General features: G+C 25.0%; 1 protein-coding gene across 2 annotated transcripts in view; it reads left to right on the top strand.

Moving 5' to 3' along the window:
- Positions 1-25848, top strand: part of LOC129618566 (lachesin) — a 156518-nt gene that overhangs the window by 85073 nt on the left and 45597 nt on the right. For both annotated transcript variants that reach the window (XM_055533385.1, XM_055533384.1), the window contains exons 5-6: positions 13649-13807; positions 14077-14205. In XM_055533385.1, the coding sequence (XP_055389360.1) occupies positions 13649-13807; positions 14077-14205 (288 nt within the window). The remainder of the gene's footprint in view (positions 1-13648; positions 13808-14076; positions 14206-25848) is intronic.

Consider the following 25848-nt stretch of genomic DNA (forward strand, 5'->3'; position numbering starts at 1 on the left):
GGGAAATTCTTGAATTGTTCCAAAGTTACCGTTAAGTCGCACGCATAATACCTTGTCTAACTTTCTCGGTCTATCTTATTTCCTTTACAAAATGTAAATAATCTTTATTTTAAAATTTTACAAAGTTGTTTTGAATAACAAGCTATTTTCACTTAATTAAATTAAAATAATTTAGTAAATTTATTTACCACAAAGTTATTTACTGTAATTATGAGAAATAAAAATAAAAAATTAAAAATGTTTCCGTTTCCTGACCAGTCATTTACCATATTTTCTATTTTATTTTTCATGTAAACTTCTTTGGTTTCCTTTATTACAGGATCAGGTTTTCTGATATGATTTTGAAATAAAAAATAAGAAATTATGAAATATTAACTTTATAAATAGAAATTATTAAAATATATATAGGTAAAAGGAGAGGAAAAACAAGGATTAATAGAATTAAAAAATAAAAAAAAAATAAAGGAAAAATATTAAAAAAAAATTAAATAAGAAAAATACGTCTGCTTTGAATGCAATGGAAAATTTTTACATCCTGTACATTTTTTTTTATTCCTTTTCAATATTTTTAATTGAAATTCTTCAGGATTTTTTTTAATAATTTTCTCATGTTCAATGAAAAAATTTATTTCTGGAAAAATATGTTTATTAAAATAGTCGGCGTCTTTAACAATAAGTTGTTATGCAAAACCTTTGTCAATATTAACACGTTTATTATAAAAATTTTACAATTATTAAGTATAATAAGGTGGCGTTAAAAACTAAAATAAAATCAATGTGTTATTTTCATTAATTAATAATAGAGTTCAAGGATTGAGCGAAATGGAAGTAAGAGAATTGCTTTACATAATCACTTTACATCATTGCTTGTTACCTATCATGGTATGATGTGAGATTAAATATACCAAAATATTGAACACAAAATCCAATTTTATTTAAAAACAAGAACGAATTAATGTTTGAAAATTTTTATAAAAAATTGCATACTTTTAGGGGCTGTAAATTAATATTTCTCACAATGCAAGTGTATTTGAGTAATTTAAACCATACATTATGTCATAGAAACTATTTAAATTAATTCACTGTTAATAATATCTTGTAAATGTACAGAGTACTATTTAGAGTGTTTTCTACAGAGTGTTCTATAAATAATACAGCATTATTTTCCCACAAGGGGGAAAAAGTTTTGGACGATGCAGGAATACATGGCAAAGAACAATAAAGGAAGAAATCAGACGGTGTGTGCAGAAATAAAACGAATGGTCCGTAGCAAAGTTCGTTGGAGAAGCTTTTTGCGAGTTCTATGCTTTCAAGAGGACTGTAACAGAAAAAAAGCAATTAAAATTTTGAAAAATTTCTAGCAAAATCGTCTAGATAAAATGAAGTAAGAAAAAAGCAAAAAAAAATTAGAAACATTATTTGTCGGAATTTGATGAACATTCTAAAAGCATGTCGAGTTAGAGAGTATTACAAGGAGTTATTAATAGATATTTTTATAAAATTTTCATATAAAAGGTCCTATTTCTCGTAAACGGGAGGATACTGCTAGGAAAACATGAATAAATAGCAATTTTTTAAAAATTTTTCTCAAAATCATTGCATTTTGGAAATTATCGAGATTTCAAGCTTACTTCTAAAAAAAATTTTTATGAATTTTCGAATCTCTAAACTACGGTTTATTATACAAAAGAATTTTTTAACGAATCATTCTATATAAAAGCAAAATTGTGTTCACAATTAATTTTGAATTTAATATAAAAACTTTATATAAAATGTAAGTGAAGGCAATTATTGCAATTCTAATTCAATAACTTTGCAATTATAATATTTTTTAAATTAAACTTAAATGTAAGAAAAATTTGAATGCTTTCAATAGCATTAAAAATTTGAATGCTTTCAATAGCATTTTCAATTTTTATTTTAGCCATCAAATTTAAACACACAAAATTTAAAAATCAAAAAAATGAAATAAGGAAATTATTAGTTAAATTTAAAAAGTAACTAAAAATTTTTTTTTTTTAAGAAATTGTTATAAAAATTTGCTTTATATTGTTAGTGACTTCCTTTCCAAAATTAATGAGTACAATAATTTAATACAAATGTCCTGAAAAATTATTCTTTATTATACTGGAATAGGAAAAATTTTTTTAAAAATTTAAATTGAAAAAATTATTTTTAGTAATTCTTCCTTTTTTTTAATAAAAAAACCGGAAACATAACAAAGCTAATTTATAAATTTAGCCTTTTCTCTATTTTCTCTTCTCCTCTTATTAATCTTCTGCTACCGTTTAAAGTTAGAGAGAAATAAATATTCTCTGAATATTTGTTTTTATTTTACTCAGTTGAGAAAGGAAATTGTAAATAGCGCTACCAAAGAAAAATAATAATGATTTTTAGTGTTAAGGAATTAAAAACAAAAACACAAACAAAAACACAAAAAAATTTTGTTCTCTTTTTAGAAAAATGAACAAAAAACTGTTATATTTTTAACAAAGTTACTTTTTTCTATTTTTAAAAAAAAATTTCTATCTCTGAGTTCTCAAAAAAATCCTTGAATTTGCAATAAAAAATTACTCTTATTTATTTCAGAAAAAAAAAGAAAAACAGAATGTTTTCCTTTGAATTTTGTTTTTGTTTAGAGTCTCTGCAAAAGACGTCTGCATATTTTTCTTTTATGTCGAGAGAAATTGGAAAATTAAATTCTTTTTTTTTTTTTTTGCTTTTAGAAAACGTAAATTAAATTATTTAATAAAGAAATCCGGGGATTTTTTTTTCCTTCTGTTATTTTTTCCTATATTTTTTTCTGGTTTTTATTTATTAGAAAATTTTTGACTGACTTTTTAAAAATGGTTGAGTTGAAATTTTTAGGTTTCTATACACAGACGTGTACTTGTATATGTGTTGTTGCTGGATTGAATAATGGTATTAAAGAATTACAAAGTGTTTTTGTAATTAATAATAAAAATTTTTGAAGGTCTATGAAATTTTCTATTTTATTTGTAAATTTTAGATTCAACATTTTGAAAATTTAATGTTATTCTTAAGTAATATTATTGAATCTTATATTGCCCGAAGTAAGAAAATCTTCATAGATATTATAGCATTTCTTTATTTTGATAATTTCCGAATTCCATATTTATAACAAATAAATTGAATAAAATCAAAATTATTGTTAAGAATTTTAAATTTATAATGTTAAATTTTTTGGATTTCAAAGTTGAAGTTTGAATTCTGATTCTTGGATATTAAAAATATCATTGCGTAAGAAAATTTCAATGAAAATTTAATTTCTTAATTATACTGTATAAATAAGAAAATTCTGTACATTCCAAATAATTTTCTGAAATCGACCAAATTCTTTGCAAAATTTAAACTTTTCTGATAACGTGTTTTTCAATTAATATTATAAAAATAATTCCAGGATATTAGAAATCATAGTGAAACAATTGAAATTTTTTTGTTTGTTAGAACGATTTTTAACCGCAGTCGAACGAAATTAATTTTTAAAATATTTTAAATAATTTTTTTGAGTTTTCTCTTAACACTCTTCTTCATTATAAACTGGAAAATGTTTTCAAGTAATTGCAATTTACAATAATTGTATTTAAAATTATAATTTTAAAAATAATAAGTGAAATTAAAAGTAACACACTAATTTTTTTATGGCAACAATTTAATAAGGTCAATTCTTCCTTAAAAAGAATTCTTCTTCGATTTCAATTGATTTTATAATTTTTATTAGAACGCTATATTAATTTTATTCGATTGGTTTTTATATTTTAATTACCATTTCAATTTCAACTGTCTTATGACAGTTGAAATTGAAAAGGTTTTAGAATTTCAGATTTCTATCATGAATCAAATCTATTCACATAATCACTTTTACAATTTCCATATGTCACAAATCTGAGCTTATTTTCCAAAATCAATTTATGTGTAACAACAAAATTGACAAGGTTAAACCGCAATAATTTTAAATAATACCTTCTTTTTTTAACAGTTTTCTTACTCAATGCACACAACTTTTTTAAATAAATTTATTGCTTTATATTTTATGTAATTTAATTAAAAAAAAGAGAGCAGCCAAACCAACAATCGAAAGAAATTTCATATCTACCTACACATTTTGTACTTATTTTCTTTTTTTATATTTTTTCAAATTATTCCAGTTCGACAGCACATACACCTCATTTCCTTTCACGAAAATGAAAAAAAATAAAAAACGAAAGAAGAGCAAAACTCTTGCCAGATTTTTTTTACTTGTATTTCACCCAAAAAATTATACAAAGGCCATTTTATTCAATTATTTAAAATGTTCACTTCTCCCAAGACACAAAACAAGAAAAAAATAACACAAATCCTGAATAAATAAGGACTACACAGATTAAATCCTGTAAAAGGCTCATTTTGTTTACAAAATGTAAGTTAAAAGCGAAAATAATTTTCCATGTTTTTTTTATTATTCCAAAAAAAATTTGCAAAAAAAAATTTTCACTTCGAATGATTTTTATTTTAAAAAATCAAAAAAAAAATCCGTTTTTCTCTATACCATTAAAATGTAACTGTTTATTTTTTTGCTCTTATTTTTTTGTTTTTTAACCAAAATTTCTTTTGAATAAACACGCGAATATTAATATCTACTCTTTGAAAGAGCAGCAATCGTAATTTATAAAAAAATTTAAGCAGAAAAATGTCTTTGACCACAAAAATCATCTCTTGAGCATAACACAAAAAAGAAAATTAAAAAAATCAGGGTAAAAAAAAATTAAACAAAAAAAAAATGATTACTTTGTTTAACGTCATTTTGAACATTGCCATTTTTTTTCTTCAGTGTTTCTGATCAGTACGGAAAGTATATTCACCAAGCTACATACTTATGTATAACAATGTCATGATAAAATTTTGATTTGAACAAAATTAACGTAAAAAGAAAACAAAAAACCTCAAAAATTAATTTAAGAATTAAATAATAAATAAAATATGCGGGACACAGAGTACATCACATACACAAATATAAAAATTCTGAAAATTCCAATAATTCTTATTTAATTTTACTTGATCTCGGGTATTTATCTGTCACTATTATAATTGTATTATAAAAACTGAGCCGTGCAAAAATTATTTACTGTTATGATATTAATGTTATGCTTAACAAATGTTAACTGAAATATCATTGTTATGTTATGTATGGGGCAAATTTAATCAGCACCTCGACTATACAAGTCTTTTGTGCATCCCCGCGCCAGATCATTAGAAATCAAGATTAAAGAAATTTTCGAATCGCGATAGCCCCACATCGCAGCGCCATCATTGTTATATGACGACCAAATATCATTGTTACTTGTATGATAGTGTACAATATTACATTTATTTACAACATTTCATTTACACATATAATATTAATTTTATTGAGATTAGTTTTAAAATAAATTAAAATGAGTTTAAAAATTGCATTATCAACTCGATTACAAGTTCTTATGACTTAAAATTTTACCTCTAATTTCGATAAATATTGTAAAATGAAGAGACAGATCATGTGATGAGCACAGTATTGTTTGAATCACTTCACAGTTCGAATTATAATTTCGACCATCGTATAAGTGTTCAGAAAATGATCCTAATTGTTGCAATTACTTGTACTTTATTTGCATTCAACTAAATTTCGAATTTGCATTAATGAAGTCCAACGTATATAACACTTATAACAGATTTATATAATTATAAGGGTATTATATCTTCTAGTAAGATATTTTCTTTGAAATATTAACATTTGTTCAACTACAGGATTATTAATTTATTTGAATATGTAAAATAGTATATTTTACTATTAATCTATTATACTCATTACATTGATTACAATTTCTACATTAAATTAATATGACGTATGTAATATTCAAGAGTAAAATACCAACTAACTTAAGCTTAGGGAATGTTATCTCTAATATGCGTTAAAATAATTTGAATAGTATAAGAACTATTCATAATTAACTTGTGAGGACGTAACAGAAGGCATTATTGGATATTTGGTGATAAAGTGAAAAATTCATTTTACAATTATTATTGGAATAACGTTTGAACTCTTTCCTTATGCTAAAGAGCATATTTCACACATATACATAAAAAATTTACAAAAGATTTTAATTGCAAAAATAATACTTAAATACTGTTATACCTATAAGTAAATACTGTTATACCGAAATATTCCCCTAATTTTATATCAATTACTTGCAACTCATAAGAATTGCGATTTTCTCATCACAAGATTTAAAATATGTTTTTGGAACACCTCACTTACTACTAAAATAATCCATAAAAGAAAGTGTTTAACATATTTTTGTAAACAACTTGTTATACAATGTAATCAAAACAGTAAAATCAAAATTTTGGAAAAAAAAAAATAAACCACAAGGAATTCCTTTTTAATCTTATTTTAAATTTTATTTAGGAATGATGATGAATAACTAAAAAAAACTGAAATGAAAATAAAACAAATTCAATTTTTAATGACTTTATGGTATTTTTTAAATTCTTACTTCATTCTGAAAATTGTATATGTAAAAATAAATACGTAAAGTATGTAAGTGTGTACTTCATTTCAGTCTAAATTTTCCTAAATTGAAAATCATCTTAATTTTCCTGTCAATGGGAAAATAACAGGAAATTTTTAACTTTCATTTAGTTTTACACTTAAAACAATTTTTTTTTTCTTGTTTTCTTCTTGATTTTTCTGGTAATTATTTTAGTCTCTCTTACTTTCTTAATTTATTCTCTTTACATTTAATGACTTCAGTCTTCATTTCAGTAGTACAGTATTACACTTGTTTATTTTACTTGTTATTTTGAATATTTACATAACATTCTGTACAAATTTGTTACTTATACTACAAGTAGGGTAACATCCATATTATTTTGGAAATGGTATATTTTTCATATCAATTTTAAATTCAATCATCATCATTCATCATATAAATAATAAATTATCATTTAAAGAACTATAAAAAAAACAAAAACACAAATATGACCTCAAGAAATTTACTTAGAAACAAAAAACAAGAAATTAAATTTTAAAAATGAAATTTTCTTAGTATAAACGAAATAAATATAAAAAATTTAAAGAAACGTCCTGTTGAAATTCCCATGAATATACTATATAAATTTGGAGAAATAAAATAAGTAAGTAAATTAACGTTCTTTATATACAATTCTTCATAGTATGTATATATAGGGTCAACAAAAAGGAGCTAATAACAGGAGTCAAGAAATCAACCACTAATACTGTCTCCTTTTATTCATATTTTAATACTTTGCCAAAATAATTCTTGCAAGTATATACGAGTAGATTTTAATAATTTTAATAAAAATATAAACACTCAACTGTGTCTCACTCATATTGTAGGAGGAACGATTTTGTCAGGTAATTGTATTTAAAATGCCTAATAAGAGATCGAACCAAGAACTGTTCAATTAGGTAGCCATAAAAAATTCCCTGTAGAAAATATGGCCTACATCTTATTAAAATATGCTGGTCTTAATATTTAATGGAGACAGAATTGTAAGAATCTCCTTAATTAGTTCGATTTTTAGACTCTTAAAATATTTTAACAATTTGGTACTTCGGTTAACAAATGGATATTATAAAATTCTAAAAAATATTGAAAATCACTTAAAAATCATTTTTAATTGTACATTTCAAATAATTCTATGAAATTAACTCCCCAACAAAATAGATATTGTATATATAGTAGGTTTACTATTAATGCTAAAATTTTCAGTATAAAAACAAGAAAAACGGATAGTTGATCATATCAAATCTGTGATACCTATACGAACTTGTTATATCCTATGGGCGAATAAATATTCCATATCACAACAAATATTGCGTGACTAGAGACTTTTTGTATGACTTTAATTCCGCCACATGTTAAAACCAGGTACCAAAAGGAATCAAGGAATTTTGACGACTCTTAATATACATAAAAGCCGCCCTAATAATATACTTGTTTGTGCGAAATTTCGATTTTACAGCTTCAATAATTGCTGAAATAACTGTTGAATTATCGGTGGGAGGACGGACGGGCAAATAGATATTGTCAAATCGGCTCAGAATTCGACGTTGATCAAAAACATACACTTATGTCTATATCCCACACGTTCTTTTCGAACATACGTCCGTACTGGTAAAAAAATAACATTTTTATTAATAAAAATAATATAGACAAACACACAACATTCCCAAATACTTTTACAATAATAGTCTTTAGTAAATGATAAATACACAACGTTGTACTTAAATATATACACACACACATACGCACACAGAGGAGATATATGTATCAAAAGAATGTTTTTATTTCATTTAATTTCGTTTTATGTTTATTATCCTTGACATTTCTTTTGCTACTAATTTTAAGTTGCATAAAAAACACAATAAAGAAAATAAAAATTTATGAAATGATCATGGTGTTCATTTTTGGAATATAGCATTAATGATGATAATGATGATTATAGTGATGATGATGATGATGATGGTAGTAATAGTGATATTGATAATGATTGTTTTGATTATGTCATCTTTTATAAAATGTATGAATTTTTTTTTGTTTGAGTCCTTACATAAAAAAATTAACAAGAAAAATAACAATTCAATATTTATTCAATGGTACCTAATTCTACCATAAATCAACTTTTAAAGTTGATTTTTTAACTTTTGGTTTTTTTGGTTTTCTAAGATTTTTTAGTGGATTTTGGGTTTTTCTTGTTAGCCAAAAAAAATTATTTTTAAGTGTTGCCGTTGTTTAAGTCTTCCGTAATAATTTCATAGTGCTTAGATGTAAAAACTTTTAAGAGTGTACAGTGCGACAATAAAAAAATTTGGTCAAAAAAAAAATCACCTGCGCGAAAACAATTTTACAAAAATTATATGAATTATTTTATTTTATAAATTAAGTGTCATTGGGATACAGAATGAATGATCTACAAAGTGCCTTATTGATTGGTCACTCGTTCTAGCTAATCAACTGAAACGAAATGAGCGTGGAATAATTATTAAGGCCCTCAGCGTATTAGCAAATTGAGATTCAATGTTAAATATTTAATTTTTAAGAAAATTTTTAAAAGGCATACTTATGTCAGAATAGAGTAAAAAGAGGAGTAAACTAAATTTTGGAAAAAACTTAAACAATTCTTAAGGCGAGTACAGCTCTATTGAACATAATAACTCCTTTCTGGAAAAATTTTGGATAGGCCACTAATACGCTGAGCGCATCATTTGTATTCATATAGAAAATTTCAAAAAGTATATGCGTTTAAAAATTTAAAATTAATTTCTTTAGAAGTAAAATCCCTATCAATTTTCAACAAATCTTCAATTTAGTGTCAGCATGTTAAAGCTGGAAATCACACACAAAAATTTAATTGTAATTTTTAAATATTTCCAAAGAAAGAAGAATGTAAAAATTTAGATGTCCACTTAATTTCCAATTCAAAATTCTTCTAGACACTGTACTTCCAAATTATGTGGCACATAAGCTCACTATACATATATGCTTATAATGGTATAATTATTTTCTCCTGAAAATATTATAGTAAATATTATAATATATCTGAAGGAAAAAGGAAGCCTGTTCGAAAGAAAAAAATAATATACTTTGTTTTATGTGTTCTCCCTAAGAAAATATTAATATTGACTTAAGAAATCCTAAAAGATTATGATGAAAGGTATACCTATCTAGCTATCCTCCTTATACAAAATAATTTTCTTTTTTTCATATTTTTCGTCTTATATACCACCCTCTCCCAATTGTTCCAAAATAAAAACAAGACTTTAACGCAATTTGGGATAAAAAGTTCTATATGAAATATCCTATAGCTTTGTATATATAGTTTCTCACACACTAACCCGTACCCTTAAAAAATATATTAAGGGAAACAAAAAAAAATTAGGTTTTTTGTTTATATTTCGTTTTCTTGTAGACTTTTTCTTACTTTGTGAAATTTTCTTTAAGCAAATAATAAAGTTTGAAAAAACATTTGCTGAGTAAATCAGTGAAAATAATATTTTAGGTAAGTTAGTATGAGTATAGAAAGCTAACCGGGTTTGGTACCGCATAAACCTATATAAGATTATTTTTCTAAGAAAAATAAACCATATAAAAAGTTGACAGTTGAAATTTATTTCTAAATGAATGAGAGAGAGAGAGAGAGAGAGAGAGAGAGAGGGAGTAGGGTATATATAGTGGGCGTAATATGTATAATATGTAGGTGTTTGTTATTTAAGATGAAATTTTATAAATCTTGAGGAATTGCAGAAGAAACAGTAGTCGTTCTTCTACATACTGTCCTTTTAACCATATTATGGTTTGGTACGGATTCATTATAGATTGAAAGTTAGAAGAAAGGTTTTGGTGCAGGAAGGTAACGAATCATGACAAACTACAATCAAGAAGATACATATGAGCTGAAAATACAAGTAAAAGAAACACTAAAATAAAAGATATGAGAGTATAATGTGTGTGTAAAAATGACAATAAAAGAGAATTGAAAAGAGTAATGAAATTTTTCAATTTAAATTTATGAGAGAAGAAAATTAAAAGTTTTTTGTATATTTTGATAAAATTTAAATTTAAAAAATTTCTCTCTTGCATTTATTACTCATAAATCACAATTGTTATCAAACTTGTTTGCCAGCTACAATTTAGATGTTAAATTATTTTCAATAATTTCTGGATGGTTTCTTATTGGAGATTGTTTGTAAGTAAAGTACAATAATATTTTCTTGAAATTTCCTCGTATCGTATAAATGATACGTTTCGTATCAATTGACTAAACGTTTTATATTCGACCCTCTTCCCTATTAAGAGCTTATCAGTAATGTTTGGAATAATACAAGCTATGTTCTTCCGCTGTATTATGATAATAGTGCAATGTTCCAAGTTTGTATGACAGTAAAATTTCTCTTATTGTTATGGCATTTTATCAATAAGAAAAATATTCAACCAAAATTTTATACCTATTCCTAAGTGCTTAATTTCATTACTTCACTTATTTAATATTAATTTTCAGTTTTTTGGTCTTAATAGACCTTATATGAGATTACAGTTATATATTATTTCTATATACATATTATATATAAATATAAGAGAAAATTCTCTGGTTGAGATCATTGTACACATGTGTGAATTGGGTATTAAAAAGGTGAATTATTAAAACCTTTGCAAAAGGAAACAAAAAAAAAACGAAATGAAAAAAAAAACTTTTTTAAAGTTTAACTGAGATTTCTTTTCACTTTTTCATTTTTTATTATTTAAGGTTTTACTTTGTGGTTATTCTTATTTAGAAAATATTTTTTTGTGTCCCTGTATTTATTTCTGCCAAATATAATTTATATATATGTATAAATGCGTTTACAATAATACACAACAAAAGTATACGGGGTGTTTCGCATAAAATGGCAATAATTTCAAATCTAATTGTAACACTGAAAATAAAGAACAATCAATCGCCTGTAAATGATGCCCCTGATAGTGTATGTCGTATGGTTCCAAAGTTTTTAATATTCATTTATATGCAGGAAAAATCTAGTATCTTTTTTTTTAAAGGGGTGTAGTTCGAAATCGAGTATATCGGCACCCATCCCACCCATACAATTTTTGCTTGGAATTGATCAAAGAACCATCCCTGGAATTATTTGCAATCTCATGCAAAACATGCTGTATATATGAATACTTAAAGTAGAAATGAGTTTGCCATATATATACAAAGTAAATTGACTTTTTTTTAATGTAATGTTTTCAACAAGTCTTAATAAAGTTTTTGCAAAAGATTAACTGGCTTTTTCTTTCACAAGGTTATTTTCTTCGGGTTTTCTTCTTCATCTATATATTTGTATGTACACATAGTGATATACGAGTATAATGGAATAATAGAATTGAATGTTAAGTAGGTAATGAAAATTATTTTAAAAGATAGTTAAAAGAAAATATAAATCAACAAAATAAAAAAAAAACTGTAATGCTTGTTTCTATATGTGTGTAAAAAATAGTTTCTTATTTAGTTGCAGTAAATAATATAGTAATAAAGCAACACAAATAAAAAAATTTGAAGTGATTACAGTGGGATTTAGGTTAGTGGAAATTTTTCTTTTTAGAATAAAAAGCTTCGAAAATAATTAAAAAGCTTTGACAATTAAATTTGGCATTTTGCCGAATTTTCCGATATTTTGGCGAATTTTAAGAACTATACAAGGTGACAGTACTATAGAGGTGAATTTTATCTAATAAATTATGCTATGCTAATCAGGTTTAACTAGAATTGGTTAGCAGAACTTTAAGATTTTGATATGAGGGCTGTCGATTTGTTACCATGAAGTGCCCATCCCACACAATCAATCAATATGGTTTGTAAGAATAAATGAGAGCCAAAACCTAACTACTTGTGAAAATATTTTAGAAATTCCATAAAATCACTTTAGACTCTACATTGAGCCCCCAATATTTTGTGTAGAAACAAATAATTTTCTTATTATTTGTTTGTATTGTAATTGATTTAATTTTACATAAATTCGCAAGGATTTAATGACTATAATTAAACAAAAAAACTTAAGAAAAAAATAATTTTACAAAATACACCTACATTTTAATAAAAATAAAAAAACAGAATAAAAAATTTTGAAATTTCTTTTATCCTTTTTATTCAAAAATTTTATTATGTGAAATTTAATTATTAAGTTCTTGCTCAGATTATTTATGAGGTTTGGAAAAAAAAAAGAAAACTTTTTTAAAATTATATTTTATCGATTTTATGACTTCCTAAAAATAATAAATTACAATATTTTTTTTGCAATTCACAGGACACTTAATATTTGAAAAGTAATATGGTAATTAGAGTCATTAAAAAGTTTATGAAATATAAGTTTTCCCTGAGTTCGAATTGAAACGAAAAAGCTAAATAATGACTGAACTATAAATAATTACATAAATACAAAATTAATTTACGAACAATAAGATTAGAAACTAGTTGAAACGGAAGGGATATGAAATCTCCTTCGTTCGGCATGTCTTCTTCTGCGAACTATCAGTGTCTACCATTAGAAACAGATTTGGCGTTCTGATTGGCATTGTCCGGTGAAATATTACTTTCAGAAACTGGGCAAATCGGACTCTCTGTTGTGTAGATTCTGTCGAAACGGAGACGGCCATACATATTCTTTGTGAATTTTCTGCTCTGGTCGTCAGCAGGAGCAGATGGTTTGGACGGGAAATTATCAGTGGCGAGGAGCGCACGCCGAACTGCCTGAGAGATATCTCTAGATATTTGCTTGGAAACGGTGTACTATGACCGGGATATGGGAGGGCTATTTATAAGTCACGGCTGGGTGTTGTGGTCTAGTGTCCGAATTTCTTTTGCTGGGCGTACTAATAACCCTCAAAACTGCAGTAAAAATCAAAGAAATCTTATTAGTTTTTTTGAAATCTGTTCCAGAACTGACTGAATTTTTTACGCAAACTTTTGAGTTATTATAACGAATATCCTATATTATTACTTTTGTTTAAGTATTTTGGATTATAGCCTGCCAAATTTATTTTTAAATGATTTGCAATTCTGTTAAATTTTACAATTGTATAATATTTTTTTTTTTTTGAATTTTCAGTACCACCAAATATTGATGATTCACTTAGTTCGAGTGATGTTATTGTTAGAGAAGGTGCAAATATATCATTAAGATGTAGAGCAACTGGAAGTCCTTTACCAAGTGTTAAATGGAAACGTGATGATAATTCAAGAATATCATTAAATAAAAATCATTCAGGTACGTTTACATATTGAAAAACCTTATCCTTAAAAAATCCATGCCATATATTATATTATACAAGTATGTACATATGTATATAATTTAATTATTTGTTATTATAGTTTTAAGTGTTTGCAAATTTTAATAGCTCCTATTCATTAATAATTATATTAAAAATTTTTAGAATATAATTAAATTTTAAATTAAATTCCATAATGAATATTATAAATTTTAATATAATTAAATTCAATTATTAATATTTCAATTATTTTAATTTTAAATTATAGTTTCTGAATGGGATGGTGATACATTAGATATAATTAAAATATCAAGATTAGATATGGGTGCATATTTATGTATAGCATCAAATGGTGTACCACCAACAGTATCAAAAAGGATAAAAGTTAGCGTTGATTGTAAGTATTTATGTATATAAATAGGAAATAAATAATTTTTTTTTCAAATAAAATTTTGTATAAGAAAAAGTGGGAGTAATATGAGTTTTTCCACCAATTCTATTGTATTAAATTTGTCCTCGAAAAAGTATCTATTGTCCTGTAGACAAATCCGTCGAATGATTTGTAATACCGCACTATGCTTTTTAACAATTTAAATCTAGAGCTTAAACTTGGCTTCGTTAAGTCTGAGTTTGGGAAATCTAAATCACATTGTGAAAGAAGTATTTAGTCGGAATTGAATTATTAATGAAGAATTTTGTATTTATAAATTTGAAAATTTCTTAGTTTTTATGCATATCGAATAAATTCAAGGGTTTTTTGTAATTTAGTTTAAATGAATCGAAAGAGTCTTAAATAATAAATTTCAAATTATTAAATCAAAAAAATTGCTCTAGATTTACAAAATTTTAAAACTGTAATGGAAAAATTTTGTCCTCTTACAAGTTTATTATAATCTTAGAGTAAAATAATTCTACTAAATATTCAATAAATTTTTAAAAAAAGCAAAAATTTTCAAATCTCAATGCACTTAAATAAACACTGAAGTACAATAACTTTTATCTTTAAAATTTTCACTTGAAATCAATTATAAAATTTTTTATTTTCTTATTTTATTCATTTAAAAATGGTTTCTTAACACAGCAATTGTTTTAATAATTTTTCTCTTTTTCTATTTCACTAATCCTTTATATCTTAACTTTTTAATAATTGAACAATTTTTTAATGTCATTATGTGAAATGAAAGTATCCTTTTTTTATTTTGCTTCTAATGCAAAATAAAATTCATAAAAACAATTCAAGTGAATATTTTTTAATTTTTTATTTGAAAGCAAAAGTACAATTTTTTTTCTATATTTTTAATATTTATTTCTTTTCTATTATTCTCTTAATGTATAACCATATCCTGATCATTGTTATTCTGGAAAATATTTTATAAGAATCAAGCAATTTTTCTCATTTGTGTTAGATTTTGATCAATTTTAGTATTTCTTCCGATAAAATCTATACTCTACCACCTTACTAAGTAATGTCATCAAAATTCATCTTGAACGTTCTCATTATTTTTATACATAAATGCATTGACAAAGCAAGTGTGACCATGAAAAAAATAACAACCAGTTAAACTAAGGATTTGTAAAACAGAACATTTTTCTTTTAAGAATTAAACTAAAGAAATGATGCCTTTGTAGTTTTTGGTCCAATCAGTGAAAATGTCGTTTTGAAATAATTTCGTTATTATAATACAAAATTGCATAGATTTAGGGGGCGATAAAATATTACTATCAAATTTTTGTTTTTATAAAATTTCCATGGAACCTATTGCGCCTCAAACCGAAAATATTAAATTTTGGGAAGCTGTCAAAAAACATGTCAACTTTTTGTGTTTTTTTAACCATCAGTATCGGTAATTTTGACAGAATTAATTGCTCAAGGTTTGCTATCTTAAGAGGATTAATAAAAATTTTATGTGTTAAATTTAAATTCTCTCACTAAAATATTTCTGACTATAATATTGTAGTTTTCTTCCTTAAATGCTTTAGAAAAAGAAGCTCTGATGGAAAGCAAATGGGCAACATAGAAAAATTTCTAAGTCAATTTTTACCAAAAAATCTTTTTGATTTCCTTAATTCCATTAAATCTTATTGATTACTCGATGATTTAAGATGATTTTATAAAAAATTTTATACAAATTCCTTAACACATTTTCTCATAATAAATTCTTTAAAAACTGAATATTCGAATGTCCTTTTAACAAAATAGCAAACACAAAAAGAAAAATAGGAAAGTTTTACAATTGTGTAAACTTAAAAATTTCCTTGTAATTTATTTTTTTTTTTTATTTTTTATTATTGCACAATATTTATCACAAGAAAAGAAACAGTTGTACTTACAAAAAGGAAGGGTAAAAGCTTATACGATAAGATAAAAAGGATGAAAAAGAAAATAATAGTAAACCAGGACCTCAATCCTGACATTATTCCCGTTTTTTTTTTTCATTTTCGTTATTACCTATTTTTTAGCACTTTTCTAACGAAATTGGGAAAAAGCTGGTTATTATTTTCTTTCTGCCTGTCTATTTTTTTGCTGATCTGTTTGAAAATTTTTTATCCCCCTCAAGCTTATCCCCCTCAACTTATTTAGCCTCTCCCTTATCTAGCCCTCTCAAAATTTATAGGTCTCAAAGTCCTAGGAATGCCATTTCTTCTACTTTCATGAGTTCTCAAGTTTTCAGTTTCATATATTTCTATCTACTTTTTCTATAAGAGCAAAAGAACTAACGGTAAATGCCCTGGAATATCATCCTAAATGTATGCAATAATTTGATATACGAATTTTAGTATATGAATGAAAGTAATTTAAATAGTAATTACTAGTAGCAGTACTAGATTGTTTTCAAAAAAAATTATTTACACTTGTTTAAGGAAAAGTGCTACTTAATGATCCATTACTTTGATTCAACTTTATTTTTCATTTATATGAGAGAAAAATATTGTTTGTCCTGTGTTCGTCTCTCTTGGTATATTATTTTCCACTTTTAAATATTAGAGTAGTTCAAGTAATAGTTCATCTCAAGAAGAATGGCTTGTAATTGTTGTAAACAGCAACAGCAACAGCGAAATGAATAAACAGAGCAGATAGAGAACAAAAATAAATAAAAATAAATATAAAGTCAAAAAATTAATAAAAATAAAGAAAAAACTAGAAAAATAACAGGACGATAAATTGCTTAAGCAAGGATATTTTTCACAATATTAATGTTTTTTGAAAAGGAAACAATAGCAATTGTAAAAATAGTAACAGTATAAAGAAAAATAACGAAGAATAAATAAATAAAAAAAGTTAAATTTACTTTCGCAATTTTTATCTCATTCCAAGAAAATAAAAAAAATTTAAAAATTGTTTTTTCTATGTTTGATGATTTTAAAAAAGTGTATAAATTTTTAAGGAGCAACTACACTACACTTACTATTTTTCAAAATATTTTTCACAATTTCAAAAATTACAATTGAATTTTTTTCAAAAATGATCAATTTTTTGTAGATTATTTTCGAATTATGATTGTTGTGACTAAGAATTTGATCTAATCGCGCGAATTTGTAAGAAAAATATTCATGATTTTGAAACACTTAGCAAAGCTAAGTGTTTCAAAGCTCTTGTAGCAGTGCTCAGATACGTGAATTAATTTAAATGAGTAAATCGAAAAAAATTGATAGACACTCTTAGGTCTATCTTAAAGGCGATATGCTTTCATTCCGAATTTCATGTTAGTTTTAGCTAAATGTTTTCATGATAAAACTACATCAAATCATGCGGTGGCGTATATCACATATTTAGTGGTAGTTTTGTTAAAAATTTGATTGCATTCCTTTAAATAGGAATGCAGTCCGCATTATTCTAATGTGAAATCATTATTTGTTTTATCACTTTGTTCCAGAAAATTGTTGACTGAAATTAAACACTACTTTTTATAAAATAATATTTCTTGGGAATAATCCTATTAAAAAAAAAAATATACAACTTGACATACACAAAGTACAATGAAAATCCTTGTAATAAAAGTATTAAAGTAAAAAGCAGCATTAGATGCAACAGTAAAAGTTAAGAGCAATAGCATAACAGTAAGTGAAAAGATAAATTTTTTCCGATTTACAAATCGAAAATTTTAAACTTTTCCATTTTTATCCTTTTTTTTTAAAATTTTGATTTTTCCATATGATTTTTTGTTTTGAAATTCATCCTCCCAAAACGATGTTTTCGTTCGCAACCTATAAGAATAGCTCATGAGAAGTCCTCACTATAAATGCTTATGGAAAATTCAAAGTGTTATTGAATTACTATTGTAAGTTAAAAGCACGTTAATTATATTGTACAAATTAAAATAAATTCATTAATCTTAATTTGGTTCTTGAAACAAGTATGAAATAATTATTATTGAAAGAAGAAAACTATTTTTAAGTTGAAAAAAATTTTAAATTTAGGCCAATAGAATTTTAAATTTGAAATTTAAAATTAGCATTCACGTTCAGCAATTCTTTTAAAACTTTAAAATTGACAAACTGTTTCCCCTATAGAATACATTTTAGCCGGCACTATTTTAAATTTTTACATTAAGTATTAGTGACTTAAATATTTATTCCAGGAATTGGTCTATATTAAAATTGGTACTCTTTACAATTGCAATTTGATATTTTACTGAGAGAATATAATATTTAATTATAGTGTCAATTGCTCGTATAACAGTATGTATTTTCAATGAAAGCTAACACCCAGAAAGCTTAAAATTTAAATAAAAATTTCAACTCAAGAACTCATTATTTAATAGGATCCAATAATTGACGAATTTAAAAAACTAAATTCATGCCACAAGTTTTCCTTATGAAAATTTCACATACGATATCTAATTTTATTGGATTGCCCTTTAGAAAACTATTTACATTTATAAATGACAGAGAAAGGATTATGCTACTTTTTGTAACAAGATATATTTTGGTCCTAAAATGAAATATAGATGAAAAATAGAGAACAAACACACTTTGAAATGCTTTTTTATAAGAAAGGAAAATACCAAATAAGAAACAAATTTCGAAAAAAAAAAATCGGAGAGTGTGAAAAATACGGAAAAGTGAGAAAATAACCTTATAAATCGAAAGTTAAGAAAACAAAAACATAGCAAAAATAAAAAAAGTCATTCTTTTTATATAAGGTGATGAAAACTTGAAAATCTAAAAAATTCGATTTAAATGACATTAAAATCCTTTCAGGATCAATATTTTTTTTCTTTATGCTTTGTAAAACTGAACGTCATTCTGTCTTCGTTAAACGTGAAATTTGTTTCAATTTATTATCGTTTTTTTTTTCTTATTACTTCATCATTGATGTTTCACATTAACTTTACCTGTGAGATAAATGTACAAAAAAAGTTAAAAAATTTCTTATAAGAAAATGGAGGTCAAAGGACCAAATTCTAATATTTTATAAACCTTTTCTTACTTTTCCTGTATTTTTAGTTTAAATTTGTTATTAGTAAATCATTGATGAAGGTTCATATTCATTCTAAATTTTAAATTTTAAAAATTAAATAGAGGCAATAAATTCAAGTTGAAAATTATATGGACTCAATTTTATATTTTAAATGAAAATTTAATCATTTTACACTTGCATTTTGAAATGACCCGTATCTCTTGTAAGGCAGATTTCACTGTGTATATCTGATGAATTTTTCAACAAGAAGTCCAGGTTGCAATTTATTCTTATGACAATGTGTTAGTCGGCATATAGGTGTGTCATTGTCAATTTTTTTTTATAGCGTAATTATATAGCTAATAATTAGCCATGACAAAACCTGATGCTCCCGCCGGGGTAGCAAAGCACCTTAGCAAATATCTCAGCCGTCGGCGAACCATTGCGCCTCTCACTCGCAGAATAGTTGCTTCTCCGCTTCTAGGAAAATACGGTAGATCTCGCTTTTCGCTTTGCCCATCCTCTTTAAGTACACAATCCGGAGACAGAATCAAATGATTATACCTGCCAATAACGTCAAATCCGGACGGCCTAACGTGGCTTGTTCTCGCCCTCCTGGCTTTGAGAGAAATATAAATTTTTTGGAGTACGAAAGGTCCGGACAAATATTCAAGGAGTCGACTCTTATCCGTCCCTTTCAATCGTTCAGGACACGCAGGAAAAAATATCGTCCTTTGCATCCCACTATATGGAATTGTGGCACGCCTTCGGACAAGGCCATAAGATATCTCGTTGCGCAAAGTTATCTTGCTATGATTAAACCAGCACGTTAAGATTCACAATCAGTTTTATTTAGTAAGATTTATATTTTGTAAAAATTTAGTTAATGCACTCTAATTTTTTCCAAAACTATAATTCTAAATTTTCAATTTTTATTAAAAAAAATCTTAAAAATTTAAATTCATTTTACACAAGTCAACAAAATTTTTTCAACTTGGTGAATTTTTGTTTTCAGAAAATCGACAAATTGCAATACTTGGATATTTATTTTTTTATTGTCACTCAAGTATTGCTGGGACTAGGAATAGAACTAGGAAAATTATTCATTTAACTGAATAGATTTTTATTGATAAACGCCCCAATAAATTGTTCTTCTCAAAAAAATACCCTGCTTCAGTATATAAGTAATTTTAAACAAACTATTAAATACAGATTACTATTTATCCTTCATTATTATAGCGCGTATCACTCACTATTGCTGTAATATTTAAAACCAACAAAAAAAAAAAACAAAATGCTTAAATCTTTTATGATATAAAATTATGCAATATAATTTACCAATAATTAGTAATCAATAATCTACATAATATTAATTTATTATCAATTTTTACCACAAAATAAAAAAAAATCAGTTTCAGTAATCCTAAATTAATGCTCTTATAATAATACCAAAATCCATCATCATATCCAAAAATTCATCACACTATTACATTGTTAATTAAAAATAAACATTCTGCCATCATAAAATATTTAAAAAATATAAAAATTAAAAACAAAAGACCTAGTAAAAATTCATTCAAAAAATATAATCAAGGCCCTCATCAATGCCATTATAATATTTTTATATTATTGTGAATATTAAAATTATTGCATAATTTCTATACAAAGAAAACATTTTCATAATTAAAAAAAAAAAGGGTTTTTTTTTTGTTTTTTCTTCCTATACTATAATTCTCATATTATAATTATAAAATATCAGGAATTAATTAAATTATCTATGAAAAAACAAATAAAAAATATTGTATATTGAGTGAGAAAATTTTATAAAATTAAAAAATAAAAATTGTTGTAACAAAACCTTCAATAGAACGTTAATGTTGTTCATTTTATATACGGTTATACTGTTAAAAAAAATTGAATCCTTTTTTATTTTAATCCTTAATATAAACACGTGATAATTTTGTATTATAATGTTATTGATTCGGGAAGAAAAACATGTATTTGATTTAATAATATTGAAGATCTTCCACATTCTGTATACTTATGTTTAATATTTTACAATTATGTGTTTAATTATTTGTTTATTACAAAATTCCAAGTGGTATTTTGTTGGTGTCGTAATTGAAGAGTACTCGTATCAGAAAATTAAGTATTGAACGCTGCAATTACAATTGATTGTTAAACTTCTTTCTTAGTTTTTCAAATAAAATTTGCAATTGGAAATTAAATTTGCATTTAATTTGCAAATTAAAAATGAAAAAATTGAATTTAATAAAATTATAAAAAAATTAAATAAAATTTGAAAATTAAGACTAAATTTGCTATTACTGTCGCGCCAATATTACAGAAGTGTGGTTTCAGTTTTATAATTTCATATGAATAAATTTTTTGCTCTTTAAATAAGTGGAATTTTTTTCAAACTATCAGAAAGAATTCCTCCCTGTATCTTCTCCAATTTCAACAGTATATTATTATGATGACAGTATTTCGATTAAAGTGAGCGAAAAAATCAGTTTTTAAAACGATTGCAAACAAAATTTCTCTACAAATATTGCATACACTCCATTTTAAATATTGCATACTTCAAAATTAAAATATTGCATACTTCACTTTAAATATTGCATATGTACTTCAAAATGCTTACTTTTTACCAAGTAAACAATCACTCTACTAATATTGCATATGCCCCACATACTTTCATCCAACAACAAACAAATTAAATTTTTGCATATCTATAGGATGATACTTCCGGTCTAGAACCCCCTAAATTCTAACTACTTAAAATATTCCATCTTATTCAATAAGTTATAAATGAAATAGAAAAAAATAAAAATAATCCTACGAATTTAAATAAAATTAATTTTAAACATTTTTATAATTGGAAGTATTAATTTTTGAATTCCAATAAGATAATGATTACAATTATTATAATAAAAATAAGTACACACTACAAATTGTATGATAGCTAAACAAAATTAATTAATCATTATCTTCACATTAATATTATAACAATTATTATTATTAATACAATAAAATCCTTAACTAGTTAGTTATTATTAATTTATTAAAATATCTTTTTTATATATTTCTAAATATTTAAGAAATTTTATTATTGGTTTAAATTACATACAATATTAATAATAAATTAATCACAATAATTTATGTAATTTATACTCATTGGTTAACTGTTATAATTATTATAATATTTAAATATTTAATGCCTTTATAAGATTCTCGGAGAAACAAAAGTTATAAATTATTGAAAGGAACATCATTAAAATCAATAGTATTAAAAATCATAATGATTTTATTAAATATATTAAATTATATTGTTATACAAGTGCTCGGTATTATATAGACTTGAGATTATTATATTATATTAGTATAACATTTTATTCAAATGTAAAATATTTTATAAAATCTATATACAATACAGTTTATTAATTGAAAGAAAATTCTATAAGAAAATCCCTTTGTATACAAGTTTATATAGCGTATATAAATCAATTATATAGTTAATCTAAATATTAAGATAGATTTTCTGGTTCTAAAACATTTTATTATTTAAGACCTTATATAGTATTATAATAGATATGTTTAATTCATCTTTTATACTCTCTTGAATGTGTTCATTTTATATTGTACATAATATTATATAAATTAATATTATTTGCCATAATTAAATCAAAAACTATACACTATAATATAAAGAATTAGAAAAAAAAAATATCAACATTAAAAATTAAATATCAATGACATCATTAGCATCATCATTATACCAACATTAATATCATCATTATCATAAAAATCTGTATATACAAACAGCATAAAAATAGCAACAATAATAAACACTTCTACTATTGCTACTATACTGTTATATATCACTACCATTACCATCACTATATCAAAAAATTCAATACAGTCTTGTGAATAAATCTTAAAAAAATGATAACCATAGCATATCGTTAATATCCTTTGACTATTTCAAATTATGTACAAAAAACTTTGAAAATAAAGACGAATTTAGAGAGAAACGATAAGGGGGAGAGTAGGAGAATGAGACAGTTGTGTTTTTTTTGTTTTCCGGAAAATTATTTTTATATTTTATGTCGAAATAAATTCACTCAAAAACAAAAAATATTTTTCTCTTCAATTCTTGAGGTCCTTTTTAGCACTTTTCCAAAAAATTTTTGAAAAAAAGTGCTTATTAGTTTCACTCTGTCCGTCCGTCCGTCCGTCCGACCGTCCGTCCGTCCGTCCGTCCGTCCGTCTGTCCGTGTGTCTGTTTACAAAACTTCTACACCCTTGAAGATAGAAAGCTGAAATTTTGTATGTACATAGATCTTTACTAAGAACTTATTTCCGTAGAACAAAATTTTTACCTATCTCCCCCCGTCTAGAAGTTATACCCCCCCAAAACCTTAAAAATGGCCATTTTTAACTATTTGTTGAATGAAATTTTGCAAACGCATAAAGGCAGCGGCTTGCTTCCCCTAGCGCGATATACTATAGTTAAACTTTAGAAAAACAAAATGGCCGTTCAAATTTACCGTTATCTAAAGTACTTTTTTTTCAAATTTTTGATGTCGTTTTTCTTCTAGACCCCAGCCTGTAGAAGATTGAAATTTTAGGGGCTTATACACATTAACAAATAGTTCATTTCGTTAGAAGAAAATTTTTTTCCATCTCCACCCCCTCTCAAGTTATTGCCTCTTGAAATTTGTAAAATTTGAATTTTTGGCGCCTTATATTTCCAAAACCGCAAACGTTTTCAAATTTCTATAAACATAAAAAGCTAGCGGTAAATTCCGTGACATTAAAAAATATAATTATTTTTCTTAACTCACACAATTAACTTTTAAAATCGAGCATTATGTTAACCCCACTTTATTTTAATTTTTGCTTTATTTCAAAGACTGCATGTATGCGTCATCCTAAATATATGCAATCCTAGAAATAGTTAAATATGAATGAAAATAATTTTAATAGTGTGATAGGTATGCATAGACTGTATTTAAAAGCAGAATTTTCACTTGTTGAAGGGAAAAGTGCTACAATACAAACCATTGGTTTGACCCAACTTTATTTTTTCTAATTTTAGTTTTGTTTTCTATTTTGTTTTTGTTTGCCATCATTTACTATCATCTTCCTTTCAAGTATTTTGTATTTTTTCTTTACTTTGTGTACTTCGAAGAGGACTTTTATTAGAACAGATGTGACAATTTCTTTTTTCACTTTTAAAATTCTGACATTTTACTATATGATTTTTATCTTTGATTTTTTTTGTCTTTTTTTTACTATGATTTTTTTTTAAATAATTTTTTTTTTGTTTTTATGAATATGTTATTCTTAATATAGGGGAACAGTGTCTAATAATGACTTAGTAAAATTAAAATTATTAAAGTTACAAGTTTTATAACGATGGAATTGTAAAATTACGTTTAAAAAGTAGTTGCGCCTTATGAGCTTAAAAAACCTTCGTTTTTAGAATTCAGTAAATTCTAAATTAATTTGTTTTTCAATTTGATCTTTCATATAAAGCATTAATTATTCGTCTTATTATTATTTTTATTGATATTGAAAAAGGTATACAATACAAAATTAAATATTGTACGTTACGTAAAAGTTTTCAAACTGCAGACATTGATATTTCGATTGAAATTTGAGCTTACAACGAATATTATCGCTGAAAAGATTTCAAAAACCGCAATTTCTGCTTAAAGATCTCAAAATATTACACAAGACTTATTATAAAAATCACTTTGAACTCATTTATTTTCTAACAGCAACGGTGATCTTTAATTTCTCTTACCTTGGCTAATAGGACTTTTTACGCTATTTTTAATATTTAGCAATATGAAGCACGATTTCTAACCATTTAAAAAATTTATTGCAATCATAATACATCTATATTAATTCGAGATATTTGCAATGGAGTCCTTCGAAAGCTTTTGAGGTGTTAGTGGGTGACTTCCTCACAATAGTGATATTTATCCCGTCTTTTCTCGTTTTGGTAAAAACTACAAATGTCATTAAACTCGCTAATTTTATTCAAGTTCATCATAGCAAGTGCATAGTTAGAACGCCAATTACTCCCATCAAATGTTGATGGCATAAAAACACTTTTAAAACAATGATACTGAATCGTCAAGATTTTTTTTCCTAAAATATAAAACACACCTCTGATTTTAAAACACGGAAGGTATTTATTATAAATTTTTATCAGGATTATGTCCAATAACTACTAAGTACTCATCATTTGGTATCACATACCCTATATATACATTAGTTTCAAAATTTATTATAAAAAAATATTTCGTACTAACGTATATAAATATTCATATAGCTCGAAATATTATAAAAGAACTCGACGTTCAATAGAATCTAAAGTCCCACTATATAAAGAAGTTTACAATAATGTACAAAGAAACCAAAACAAAAGCATTAACAACATATTTTGTTTTTTTTGTCCTTTTATACCATATAAACGTTGATATCCTGTCAGTCTTATTTCCTTTTAAAATATCAACAAATTTCCGTATTCATTTTATCAGATTCAACTTCAAAGAATAGCATAAGCTATCATCAACTATACTATAACTCCATCTAATTCGTATACATATAAGAAAAGTCTTTTTT

Source organism: Condylostylus longicornis, unplaced genomic scaffold (genome assembly GCF_029603195.1).
Source record: "Condylostylus longicornis isolate FDR11 unplaced genomic scaffold, ASM2960319v2 ptg000009l, whole genome shotgun sequence".
In the NCBI taxonomy this organism is placed as follows: domain Eukaryota; kingdom Metazoa; phylum Arthropoda; class Insecta; order Diptera; family Dolichopodidae; genus Condylostylus; species Condylostylus longicornis.